The following is a 13,759-nucleotide window of genomic DNA, read 5'->3' as shown; positions in this document are numbered from 1 at the left end:
TCTCCAAAGGTTTATGGTCAAGGGAGCGGAATCTATTCTCGTGAGACTTTGAATGTTAGTTTGCAGTCAAGAATGCTTTTCTGTCTTTTATAATCTTGGAGAAAAAAATAAAAAGGACTTGATGATGCAAGACTCTGATTGTCTCCTGCAAGGAACTGAAAACCCCACGCTTCCATTGTCTTTGGTGGGAGCTGGGGGTAAGCAGGACAAAGATTATGCAATGAAATTATTGTGACACTCAAATGTTGTCCCACCCCATCTCACTAACTTTCTAACAGCTTTTCCCCCGGGGTGCCAGGATATCCAGCTTTTTTAATACTGTTGAGCTGTCCTTTAAAATGTTTTCTCACTCTTTCAGCTGGGAGTCATTTTCGTAGCACAATAGCCATGTCTGACAATGGAAATCCTCAAACCCTCTGAGAACTCTCAAAGCTGTGTCTGAATTCATCAGTGTCTTGTCAACAACCATCTTCAGAAGGCTGCATTGTAATTTGGAAGGGGATGTGGCCTTTTTCTTAATGTTGTTTGCTAAAGAGTGAAGTCTCCTTTGGAGACAATGACATATCTGTGTATGCTGTTAGGGAGAGAATGAAGGGAAAGAAAGGTCAACAAATAGGTAGTGAGCGTTTCACCAGTATCTTGTGCAACAGGCAAGCAAACTGCGGATCCACAACATCGCTGGTTGGCTGGCTTCACAAAAAGACACTGAAGTCTCCTTGCAAAATAATAATGGTAGCATTGCCAAGTATCATGCCTGGAAGTCATTAACTCACAGTGCACCAACTTAGTGCTGAATCCCCAGGGTAGTAATTAACTGACATCACTCTTGATAGATACTCTAGGCCATTCACTGCCCTTAATCGGCGATGCAGAGCCCCCACTGAAATCAGTGTGGGAGGATCTAGGACAGCCACAGGCTCTTACAAACCATTGCATGTACTCAAACAGCTTGCTATTGCTGTGCTAGTAGCATCTCAACTCCCACCAGGTGAGGAACAGCATCTGATGGAGCGGCAGCGTTTGTGCGTGTCCTGTTGTTAGCATGAAATGAAAATGTTGTGAGGCAAAAGTTACACTCCTGTTGCTTGTTCTGTAGTTAATTGCAGGCATGACGCATTATAGAATGAAAGTATACTTTGAAATTAACCAACTTAAAGCTCAGGAGAATTAAATGTAGCATTGATGGGATAGTGCTGGAGATGACCCAGCACTCTGAAGGGAGTAGACATTGAAAGTCATTATGCTACAGTGGTCATTTTCATCTTCAAGCCATAAAGCCCTGGTTTCTGGGAGTCAGGGAACTCCGGAACTTGTCTAGTTCAGTCCCTTGCCTCAGGGAAGCATGAACTATATGTAAATCATTCCTGACAACTTGATCGTTACTGCTTCACTGTCCAATCATGTGGCATATTTATTTATTGTGGTTTTCCATCCAGAAGTCATTTATCAAACGATAGCTTTAAAATCCATGATCAAATACATTTTCTCAAGTTCTCTTTGCTCTTTATATTGAAAAAAAAAAACCAGAACTTTGTTCCTTTGTACCAGCATCTTAACAAGGAATCAAAAAAGTAATCATTATGTACCCATTATATTTGCGAAATGAAGCATAAAGTTGCAGTACATAAATCTAACTTCAGCCTTCACAAAGATCCAACACAAAAGGCTTTCCCATAGTGAACTCTTCAGGGCAGGAGTAAGGAACAGCATGTTTTCCACCATGTTGCCTAACCACCTCTTCAAAGCTTTCTCTATAAGCTAATAGCATCGCCACCAGGAAATGTACTGTCTTTATTCCTTTAGTCATATGAAAACCCTTTTAGTGTCACCCCATGTCAACCTTCCTGGCCTGGATGGTTATGCCCTTTGCATTTTTGCAGGCGCATATCGTAGCTCCCATTAATCATCATCCATCCCGTATTTCTATGTTTCATTCTGTAAATAATTTCCCATAAATCAGACCTCATTTTGGACTGAAACAGAGATGAATAATAAATAATTAGGAACAGGGGCAGCTGGCTTTCTGGGAAGCTCCCCAACCCATAGTTCCCATATAACATAACTGCCTCATGGTGTGTTTTTTCTGTGAAAAATCCAATCTTTCTAGGAAATGCTCCCTGTTTATTGTTGTGTCTTCTACTTCACTGATGTATGTGTGTGTTTTCCCCTGACAAGTGCAGCCTTGCATCCAGAGATGTGACTTGAAGTGCATTCAAGTCAACAGTATTGGATGGGCCCATGCTGCTGTGTTCTTCTGTCACTCTTTCAGCATCCTGTTTGTCTGTTTCCTACATACTGTCTTCTCTGATGCCTTTTATTCCTACATCTCCTATTTTACTCCACAAAAGTGATCTCTGATAAGAGGGTGCAAAGAAGACACAGCCAAACTTTTGGTCTGGTGTCCAGTGACAGGACAGGAGGCTATGGGCACCAACTGAAACACGTGAGGGTCCCTCTGAACATCAGGAAACACTTTTCCACAGTGAGGGTAGTCAATTACTGGAACAAGTTGGAACTAGATGGACTAGAAGGACTAAGGTCCTTTCCAACCCTATTCTATGATTCTAAGTTGTCCAGAGAGGCTGTGGAGTCTCCACACTTGGAGGTATCCAAACCCCACCTGGACACGGCCTTGAGCAACATGCTCTTGGTGACTCTGCTTTGAACAGAGAGATTTGACTAGGCATCTCCAGAGGCACCTTCCAGCCTCAGCTGTTCTGTGATTCTGATCTCCATTCCCTCCCCAAACTGCCTCCTCAGCCAGCCTAAAGCTGATGGATTCTTTTTTCCCTAAAGGCAATGTTTTCCTCACCGCCAGCAACTCTTTCATCATGCTGCCACTCCTCCTGCTTTCATCCCTGGAAACCAACTTGTTCACACATTAGAACACCTTCAAGTTTATCAGCACTGCCTGAGGATAACTGTCCTTTCATCTGTCTTGAGAGGTACCTCGCACACATCGAGGTGGTCTTCAAATGATTATCATTGCTATTGTTGCTGCTAATGATAATAATAACCCTGAGTAGTAAGCCTTTGCAATAAGATTGTCACCCATGCCTGAGAGTTTTGACTTTTCAGTTGGCCAGATTGGGCTGTGATTTCATAAGCATAAGCAGTGCAATATACAGCCATTCTGGCATCTTCAGTTCCCACACCACTGTCTTGTCTCGTCTGGTAATTGAGAGATGACCATGGAACTTTTCTGTTCTCTAAAATATGTTAAAAATAGTATGTTTACTTCTTTTTGAAGGTTGACATTTAACTGGTGATCCCGTAGACTATTTGATCATCTGGGTCAATGGAAGTGCTTTTACCATTCCCCTTCTCTCCTTTCATGAGCAGAACTTTGCACCCTTACCCTAGAAAACATTTCCCTTATATCTATAATATTAAGACTAACATCTTTGGACTTGGAGTTGTTACATGGTATGATCTAAATATGAACTGACTGATCACATGAATATAAATAAAGCAGCACTTTGGGGACTGTTGGCTGTTTTTAGCCATCCTCACAACAGTTGTTTGCGTTTGTAAAGGAAGAAAAAGAAGTCGTGGAAAAAAAGTCTCAGACATTGCAGAGTTTGAATCCCCAGAGGGGAACAAATGAGTGACATGAAATCATCAGAGAGTTCTTCGTACCAGGAGAGAAGATCTTAATGTAACTTCACCGCTGCTACTCAAGACTTTTCTTTGAAAGTCCCATTCTAGTCATGCTTTGCCCATAACTCTGTAGACTGAATCCTGCCCTCATTTACACATCTCCAGTGTCATCTGGAGCCTTTGTTACCAGAACGTAAAGCTCTGCTGCTTGGTATCAACTTCATGCATGGTTGGATACCATGGGCCATCTTCAGATCTGAAGCTCTGTGAATTCCCATAGGCTTTGGCGGGGTCTTACATTTGTTTGGGTCATTCGCACTGCAGTCCCAAGAGGGCTTGTCATCAGCCTGAGGTAGTTGCTTTTGTTCTGCTCTTTATTCATATTAAATACATCCTTTTAAATGGAATTAAACAAAACTGTAGAGATGACTCAAAACATACTGATGTTATCTCAGTTTTCCTTTCCTGAGCAGATTCCCAAATGGGATGCATATTTCAGGCTATTACGCAGGTTTACTATTGCAGAAAGCTGCTGGGGCTGCAGGAAATGGTTCAAGACTCATTATTCCTTGAAGACAGGAAGAACTATTTCTTCTGGATTCTAGTCCTTGCTATCTCTTGATATCCATAACAGAAGCCAGAAGTGTCTGGTTTCACCCATTGCCATCTCTAGGGCTGTCTGCAGCTACAGCTGAACAAATTCCATTAACTTCTTACTTTCTTCTCCACTGGGACTCTCCTCAAGAGGCAGGCCCCGCTCCACAGCAGCAGGGCTTTGCAGGAGAATCATCTCCTTTCTGTGATCTTTCAGTCCCAGCCTATTCCCAGCGGCCTGCTTCCTTTTGTGTCTTTCAGCCATCCGTGACCAACTGCATTCATGCTCCAGACACTTCCATCTTGCAGCTGAGGTTACTGAATATTCCCTTGTTTATCATGGAGGAGCCCAAGAATCCCCAGACTGCCTTTTTCTATCCTCAACTACCCTGTCGCCTGACCACAAACTCCAACCAACTTCGAACATTCACAGCCTGGCAAGGGTAAATTCCCAGATTACCCTGGTCTTCCCAGTTAATCCAGAGACAGGGGAATTGCTGGCTGCACAGATGGATGGTAAAGTCACCCCCCTTCTTCCCTTCACAGCTGACTTGTAGAGCAGAAACTCAGAGGTCTCCTTTATCATCCACAGGCAAATCCAGATCTAACCCTTTCTACTACAACCTGCTCCTCAACATCACTGTTCCCAAAAGCTTCAGGGTATCACTTCCAAAAGTGTTGCCTTTTACTATCCAAGTCAGAGACATGGGTAGTAAAAGTGGTTCTTCCGCCTTCAGATTCTTCTTTTCACCTGTCAGGAAAGTCTTCCCAACATGAGAACAGAAGATCAAAAGAACTTTTGTCTTCTCTGCCCATTCACAACAGAGCAAACCAGATCTTGACTGGGAATTCCAAAGCAATCTTCTTCACATAGGCTAAATCCATATGCCTGTTGGGATTAAAAAGGAACAAAACAAACCCAAACCCTCTAAAATCCCACAACAAGAAACCTTGCATCAACACCACGAGAGCTTGAAGTCTCATGCAAGGATTTGAAAGCAAAACATCCCCCTTTTCTGGGAAAGTAAGCTTGAGAGAAGTGCCCAAGAAAGGTCTTTTCCTATCAGCTGGATAAGTATGGTGCCGTATCACATGAATCTATGTGCTCAGAGGATAGAAAGGCATAGAAATGTTTCCTAACTCAGTCTCAGCCAGTCATGGTGACCAGTCAGAGCAGATGTCACCACCTAGACCGCAGCAGAAGAAACTGTGAGGAAGAGAGGGATGTTGCTATCTGGAAAGTGGAAGTTGCTGTTATAGCCAGAACCACTCGCTTTTGCCCCATCCCTCAATCCATACAGTCTTCTCTGGCTATTGCTGCTGCTACTGCTGAGGCAGAAAGAGCTGAGCAGAAAACTCTTATGTCCCACAAATCCCTTCATCACCTCTTCTGGCCGCTTGGCCTCTGCCACTGCAGCTTACTCAGGACTGGCTGGAGAGTGATCAATGCACACATGGGGCACGCTGATTGCCAAAGCCGTTTGCTGTCTCAGGCTGGAAATGAGGCCCCTAGCAACAAAAATGCAGAACTGAGAAGGCTGTGGAAGCCCGATAAGAAACCCACTGATGCCCAGGGGGTGGCAGAGCATTCAGAGAAGCCTAAAGAGCTGTGACCCCGTAAACCCGTGATAAGGACAAGAAAGCTTCGGCTTTAGCCAGACACCAGAGGAAAAATCACCAACCTCACATTAACAGCAAGCAGTTGTTGCAAGGTTTCTCCTCATTGAGATGATGTGGCTGAGAGAGCAGCAAAACCAGAGGGTACTGAGGCACATCCTGAGCTGCAAAGCCTGAAAACAATCCTTGGCAGGGAAGGTGCCTGGCTCCCCGCTCCCAGCCTCCTGCGGCGCTGCACCTGATTGTCTATCTCCTGCAACACTTCTTTTCCTCTCCTACCCTCCCAGAGCTATTTGCCTCCTGCTTTCCTAATTGAGCCCCAGCCAGGTGCTGCATGGTACAGCTCCATGTGCTCACTGCCCTGGCTGTCAGGGACCCTGGTAAGATCCCCAGGGATTCATCCAGGGGGGCTCCCATAGGCTCAGAGGAACAAGACGAGGAAACAGCCTCAAGCTGCACCAGGGGAGGTTTAGACTGGATATTAGGAACAATTTCATCACCAAAAGGGTTGTTAAGCATTGGAACAGGCTGCCCAGGGCAGTGGTGGAATCATTGTCCCTGGAAGAGTTCAAAACCATGTAGATAAGGCCCTCAGTGACATGGCTTAGTGGTGGCCTTGAAAGTGCTGGGGTAACGGTTGGACTTGATGATCTTAAAGGTCTTTTCCAACCGACTTGATTCCATGATTCTATAACGCAAACCACCCCATGTCCTCCATGGACGTGGGAGGCATTCCCAGCGAGTTTTGCTAACCCTTTCAGTGCCATTGGTCTGCACAGCCCACCTGGGGAGGCAGTGAAGGGAGATCGCTGCTTTTGAGCTCCGGTTCGGAGCAACAAAGCTGCAGACGGAAGAGGAGGTGTGGCGTGAACCTTTCCGTCCGCCGGGCATCGGTCCCCTCCTGCCCCAGGGAAGAGCCCACACACAGCTCCCACCGCTCTCCATCCCCAGGGGAAGCCAACGCCTCGCTGCCTCCGGCCGTGCCCGGCCACCGCCCCGCCCCGCCCGGCCACCGCCCCTGCCCCGCCGCGCTGCCCGGTGGCTCTGCCCTTTCCTCTGCTGCCCCCCGGCGGCCCCCGCGCTGCTCTGCAGCCGCGCTCCCTCCGCCGGGCCGCGCCGGGCCCCCTCGCCCGCCCCACTGCCTGCCCCTGCCCAGCGGTGGTGGTGGGGCTGTGGGTGTCTGCCTGAAGCGTGCCCGGCTCCAGGGGGGATACCCTGCCTATGGAAAAGGGCTGGTGTTGCTTCCTCCGTGATGTGCAGTGTAAGCGTCTCTCTCCACAAGTGCAGACTCCAGCAAAGCCATCCTTGACTGGTTTCAATGCATGTTCAGTTTTCTGTTGTATCAAGGCAGATGTCATCCATCTCTTTAACCAGCAGTTGAAATCTCTGTGCACATCATGGTGAGTTCGCAGTTGTATTTTCCTTCCTCTAAGAGAGCATCTTGCAGGGTTCCTCAAAGAGCATAGAACAGTTTGGGTTGGAAGGGACCTTCAGCAGTCATCTGGTCAGTGCTGAGTGGATGGGGAAAAAAAGAAACAGATTTATGAATCTTTACTTTTCAGCATTGCCTGAAGTCAGGGATACACTTAGAAATGTCCCTGTCCAGGTGACGGTGGGCTTGTACCAGTTATTTGCAGTTCTGCCTCTCTTCAATGATTCAATAAACCATTTCACTTGGGCCATTAAGTAACAGCAGTTACAATTCCCCTCTGTACTTCCCTCTGGGCACATTCAAAACCAACTGGACATAAAAATATCCTTGTGGAGTTCTTGCTTTTCTAACATCCTCTCCATTCCTCTTGGCTTGTTTCAGCTCCTCACCAAGGATGTGAAGCAGCGGCTAGGATGTCAAGGGGAAGGCGCGGCAGAAGTGAAGAGGCACCCCTTTTTCAAGAGCATGAATTTCAAGCGGTTAGAAGCAGGAATGCTGGATCCTCCCTTTGTCCCTGATGTGAGTACAATAGGAAGAACCCCCAATGGCCTCTTTCAAGAGACTTGTTTCTAAAGTATCTTCTGTCTCTGAGGGCTGTCATCACTCTCTGCATCGATAGCTGCCCTGGGAAGTTGGAGTGGGGAGCCTGGGAGGAAGAGGAGAGCTGATCTGTAGACTTGTGTATGCAGGGTGGGTGGCCTTACATATGGGTTGGTAATCTGGGAGTTGATTCTTTCCCACGCACTTTACACGGTCTTCCTGTGTGACACTGGAGACACCACTTGATCTCTTTGTGCCTCAGTTCCCAAACTTTAAACTGGGAACTTTTGTATCCCCATATCCACGGTAGTATTGTAAGGACCCCGTGGTGCTTGGAACAATCGTCAACGAAAGCCACATGTCTGCATACAGATAGATGGATATATATGCTGAGGTGAAGCTAGAATGACAAAGTCCAAAGCTCTATGGAACTGAGAAATGGACTGGATCATCATAAAAACAGGCATTAGTTACAGAGTCTGAACCAGGTTCAGGTATCAAGTGTCACCTCAAGCAGAGGAGTTAGCTTGGACTTGAGACAGCATTTTGAACTTGCTAGTGTTCATGGGGCACGGAACCCAACATTGGGTCCTTAACTCAGGTTTTCACACCCATCTTGCACATACTAAAGTCTTTGTTGCATTGGCAATGACAAAACCTTTTCCACTGTTTTGTGGTGTCGGTCTCTACCCCAGGGCAGAGTTATCTGATCATTTTCCTCCTGCGGGGCTCTCTTTCTGGCTGGATCTTCTATCCTTAAAGTTCCCATATGGTTCTAAGTAAACACTGCCATTTTAACGTATTAAGGAAAGCATCGTCTTGGCAGCTCTCATTCACGTTGCTGCAAACTCCACCAAACCAAAGTGGTTTGAACACTACAAAAGTTTACTTTAGCTGCTCTGGTTTTGCTTTACATTTTACTATGCGGCCTAGTTATTCCTGCCAATTAGCCCGTGGTGTTACGACCTGCTTTAGTGGGAAGAAATAGGAGACAAGCTACTATTTCTTTCTGATGTAGAAAATGAGAAAATTCTGGGCTCGAATTTGGGATCCGCCAGAGTGTATTAAAAGCTTAACTGTGGCATGTAAGGCCCAGGAGGCACCTCTGATGATAGACATATTTGCTAAAGCAGAGGCACATAAATTTTTATGGCTATTTATTGGGAACTCAAGAGCTGCTCCTAATTTAATTTGTTTGGCACTTCATCCGTAGATTTCCAAGTCTTTACTGAAGGCAGCCGAATCACCCAAAGCTATATAGCCAAAGGCAGGGGTTGTAATCCAACCCACGTCTCTCCATCCTCTTCTAGGCTACTCTGTCTCCACAAAAATGTTGTGGATTGCAGCCGTCAGGAATGCAGAAGGAGGCAGTCTCCAGCAAACAGGACTTCTATCAGGAATCAGCTTGATTTGTTTGGTCACACTGCTCAGATCTAGATAAAACACCGCATGGTTGGACCCCTGGGCTGTGCAGTCATGGTGCCGTGTACAGACAGTAGGATCCAATACGTGTTTGAGTTCAGCAGGTCAAGCTAGTCCCACAAGCCACCCCTCAATGACTCCTGCGCATCAAAGGATAACTGTGTGGTTGATGGGAGCTCTCTAGGCACGCAGATGACCACACTATGACAGGTGATGACTGTTTCTGCTTCCTGCGGCTGACTGCTGGAACAGGAGCTAAAAGCAGCGTCACTGCAAAGAGTCCACTCTCTGTCATCACATGTAATTAAGTAGTTCAAAAAGGCAAAGCCATCTGAGTATTTGTTTGAAGCAACGCAGCCCAGTTGAAGGAGTTGATAGAGGTGACGCTGGACAGCTTCCAGCAGCTGAGCTATTAATGAAAACAATGGAAAAAGGCCAAACCTCTTCTGTTTTCTTTAGCAATTAGTATACATTCCTCTAAACTTTTAAGCTGGAAACTCCACAGCTATCTGAGCAGAAGGAGCACTTCTGTTTGAGTTCCCTTTTCAGAGCTGTCTCCAGTGTGCCACTCACAAGCATACTGCTTTCTTGTAGGAGCCACTCTTCAATAGAGAGGGAGCTGACTACTAGAGACTACTACTGGTACTACTACTAGAAAAGACTACTGAAGGATCTGATTTTTGTTTTCTTGCTCTTTCTGTCCTTTTCCCTCACCTCTTAACCATATGCTACATGGATGACTAAAACCCGCTTTGGCTTTGCTGATGCTTTTAAGGACTTCATATGGGAAGCTTAACATGCTTAAAGCGAAGCCAGCCTTTGATGGAAACCATGCGGGCAGAGCGGGTCTAGAGAAGCAGGACACAGATGATAGTCACTTCTTGTTAGGCATTCTCACTTGACTGAATCTGTGAATGAAAGCACATGGTCAGACTCAGAAATATGTTTTCTCTTGCTGTCTCTCTGTGTTTTCTCTTTGTGCTGAGATAGCCCAGAGCAGTATACTGCAAGGATGTGTTAGACATCGAGCAATTCTCCACAGTGAAAGGAGTTAACCTGGACCAAACAGATGATGATTTCTATTCCAAGTTTTCCACAGGATCAGTGTCTATTCCATGGCAAAATGAGGTAAGGATGTATCATAGTAAAATTACTCCAGTAAAACCCCTAACCCAGATGGTTTAAGAGGAGCTGTGTATTTCCATTAATACATTGCTACTGGATAACTTGCCAGACTCTAATGCTTTCATAAGTTACAAATGGCCTCTTTCAAGATCTGTAACTTACCACAGATGTCAGGTTCAGGTGACTGCATCTGTTGGCTCTGCATTGTGTAAGTTGGCAAGGATCCTACTGTACGTACTTCTCCTGGGTTTCTACTGAGGTGTTTCAACAACAGCTCTCAGGAACTTCTGTGGGCTGGCTGGAAGTCCTAATGTCTCCTCCATTGGTAATCCTGATCTCACCCTCTGTCTTGTACCTGCAGCACATCCCAGCTGCTGCAGTTGTCTCTGGACCTTCAACTGCTGCAGGGTTTCCAGATGTGGGGCTTTGTTTCTGTTTGATATCAAAACCTAGCCAACAGTTGATTTCATAATCCAGCTCTAGATCAAACAGCAGATCCACTTAGGCAGAGGGGTGCTAATAGCTGGGGATTTGTGAGTATTCCTGTCTTTACCCAATGTACTTCACAGGCCTGAAGAAAAGAACAGAAAGCTTTATGGGGCAGCTTCTAATAAGGCTGATATACAAACATGCAGAGCAGACTCAGCCTCTCCTTTTCATGCATCCTATTTGCCTTTTATAGCCAAGAGCAGGAATTCAGCTGTTAACTCTCCTAACATATCGCTCAAGCTGCTGTTCCTGATCCTGACTTTGAACAACCTGGCCCTAACGCAATATATTCAATGCAGATGTATAATTTCCTCATTTCTTATTGTTTCCCACTAGATGATAGAAACAGAGTGTTTCAAAGAACTGAATGTATTTGGACCAAATGGTACTATTTCACCAGACCTAAACAAAAGCTACCCCCCAGAGCCACCCAAGAAAGGATTGCTACAGAGAATATTTAAACGACAGGTAAGATCTCCCATGACTAAGACATGGAAAATCCCATAGATGCCCAGTTCACAAGTGGTACTTTATACTGCATATCCCACATTTCCCATCTACCTCTTGATATTTTTTTCCCAGCAGAAGTTCCAGTGTTGTTCCCAAGCTTTGTTTCCAGCAGTTGAAACTTCTTCCTCAATCTATTTTTCAGTATTATACTGAAATGCCTTTTGAAATGGTTATGTGGTTTTAATAAGTTCTTTGTGAAAGTCCTAGATTTATGTTTTTAAAGAAGAGAAAAGGCATATTTTGAGTGCACTGGTCATGGCAGGAAACCAAGACACTAGAGAAGAGAGCAGACCGGTTACTATGTGATGTACAGCTTTCATGAGGCACCACTTGCAAATCTAAGTAACATTGCCAGACCAATCTGTTTCTGTAGGGTTAAAACCATAGCTGAGCACTGGCAGGTGTCCTCTGTATTAGTCAGATTTAGTAGGTCCTGACGTTTTGCAGTGAATTGATTTGACTCCTGGAGCTCTAGTGAGTCTTTTTTGCTGGACTCCTCAAGAACTGACATGGTCCTCCAGACCTAGAGGGAATATGGGTAAGAAGGTGAAGGATATTTTACATCCAAAGGTCTTCAAACAAAAATCTTGCAGTCCAGTCAATCGTGTTATCACCCTAAAAAGAACAGTGTTAGACTGAAAGAAAGAATGGCATATTTGGGAAGTCTAATTGTCATTGTCTTCCTCTTTCTACAGCATCAGAACAATTCAAAGAGTTCTTCAAATTCAAAGGCCAGCTTAAATCACCACATAAATTCAAATCACGTAAGTTCAAACTCCACCGGAAGCAGCTAGTTCCAATTCAGTTTTATGAAACAACATGTTGCATCCTTCCACTATAATCTATGGCGCTTCTATGGATGAGAGGGCCTCCACCATCGAGTGAAAAAGAAAAAGGATCTCCCAAAAAGGAGATTTTCTATCCATTCCTTCCAGTGGAGCCTCGCATTTTAAGAAGAATTTTCCACTCAGGTCTGTTTTTGGAGGTGGCACTCAAGACTGTGTGAATCAAGTTTGTCTCTTTAGAACATTGCAATAGAAATTCAATGAACATGACTACTTGCACGTATTTAACTAGCATCATACTAGAACTGAATTTTGTCTTTATTATTTTTAAAGGAAAGTTTTGTAAATTTCTCTATTGTCTCAGTTTACATTTTGTACATTTGTATTTAAATGAAAGTCAGACTTTGGAGGTGTATATTTTCCAAGCAGCAGCTGTAAAGCCATGTGTTTTAAGACATTTTTTTAAGGAAAAAAACAAAACACAACAATGTGACTCAAGACTTCCAGAGCCTCAAACGAGAAATCATTCTTTTTAGTAATTCTAGAGAAGTATTCATAAATCACTTTATCAGACTGGGGTTTATTGACACGCATTTGTATGGAACAGTTTATGCTTAATTATTTTACATCTGTATATTTGGTTTACAGCAACACTGCATCATACATTTCTCCTCTTCATTAGTTTGTAACATCTCGCATTAAATGCTAAAAGACAAGATTTTGATGCATTCAAGAATGCTGCTTGCTACGCCTAAGGTTTGGGATGTCATGGGACCAGCACAGCTGAGATTTGCACTTCCTTATGTTGTTAGCTCATCAAAAACTGTTTCGTTAGAAGGGGAAGCCTGTTTTAAGCCCTTCTGCTTCACTAGTTTTTGTGCTGTTTCTAACAACAGCATGAAGAAAACCGAGTGAGAGGTGACCAGGAAAGCAAATGACCGGTTGTTTCTCAAGGACTCAGAACCTGCCCCTGCTGAAATGGGAGCAAAACAGAAGCGTTCTCCATGCTGCAGTCAAAAGTCCAAGGCCTTTCCGCAGCTGCTCATATCAAACAGGTAGCAAGAGAGAAATTCAATAGAGAAATTCAATGACCAAGAGCTTCATGACAGCTTTGTAGAGCTGTGGAAGTTCAGAGTGGGATCTGGTCTGCTTTTGAGCAGTAGCAGAACCTAGAGGTTGCATCTGCACTTAGAGTACTTCCATGTGTCATGCCAAACACACCTCTATTAGGTCCTCAGCTCAGTTGAGTAATATGTCAGTCATGAAACAGTAGCTCCCACTGTTGGTTCCATCATTCTTTGTCCATCATTCTTTTTAACCATTGATGAAAACATTGTTCCCACTAATATAAACAGGGTCAGGCAGGATCAGCAGCAGTACCTCAGGCATCAGAATCATGCTCGTCTCTAGTGTGTCACTATCTATAATTATTAAGAACACCAGATCAAAAATATGGCTACTTCCCTTCAATAGGAATTGGAAAACCTTTGTGCAGGCAGGATCTCTATAGCCCAACATGTTCTGTAAAACACATTGGCTCTCTATGCTCTTTACAATGTTGTCTAGAGTATACTGATGATTCTACACCTTTGGGTCATCAGGAGCATCTGAGGGTCAGCCTGGTGTGTCTAAAACCCTTTTAGTT

The 13,759-nt window shown here is 44.6% G+C and overlaps 1 protein-coding gene across 2 annotated transcripts in view; it reads left to right on the top strand.

The window, feature by feature from the left end:
- GRK5 (G protein-coupled receptor kinase 5) overlaps positions 1 to 12,832 on the top strand; it is a 161,826-nt gene extending 148,994 nt beyond the window's left edge. For both annotated transcript variants that reach the window (XM_061458614.1, XM_061458615.1), the window contains 4 exons: positions 7,625 to 7,762; positions 10,196 to 10,333; positions 11,156 to 11,287; positions 12,025 to 12,832. In XM_061458614.1, the coding sequence (XP_061314598.1) occupies positions 7,625 to 7,762; positions 10,196 to 10,333; positions 11,156 to 11,287; positions 12,025 to 12,123 (507 nt within the window). In that variant the 3' untranslated portion in view covers positions 12,124 to 12,832. The remainder of the gene's footprint in view (positions 1 to 7,624; positions 7,763 to 10,195; positions 10,334 to 11,155; positions 11,288 to 12,024) is intronic.
- Positions 12,833 to 13,759: the final 927 nt, after the last annotated feature.

Source organism: Pezoporus flaviventris, unplaced genomic scaffold (assembly GCF_033815535.1).
Source record: "Pezoporus flaviventris isolate CSIRO_AGI_PZ_B2104156 unplaced genomic scaffold, CSIRO_AGI_Pfla_v1 ptg000029l, whole genome shotgun sequence".
Lineage (NCBI taxonomy): Eukaryota > Metazoa > Chordata > Aves > Psittaciformes > Psittacidae > Pezoporus > Pezoporus flaviventris.
Note: the sequence above shows the minus strand (reverse complement) of the source record. Positions and strands in the feature narration are given on the sequence as shown.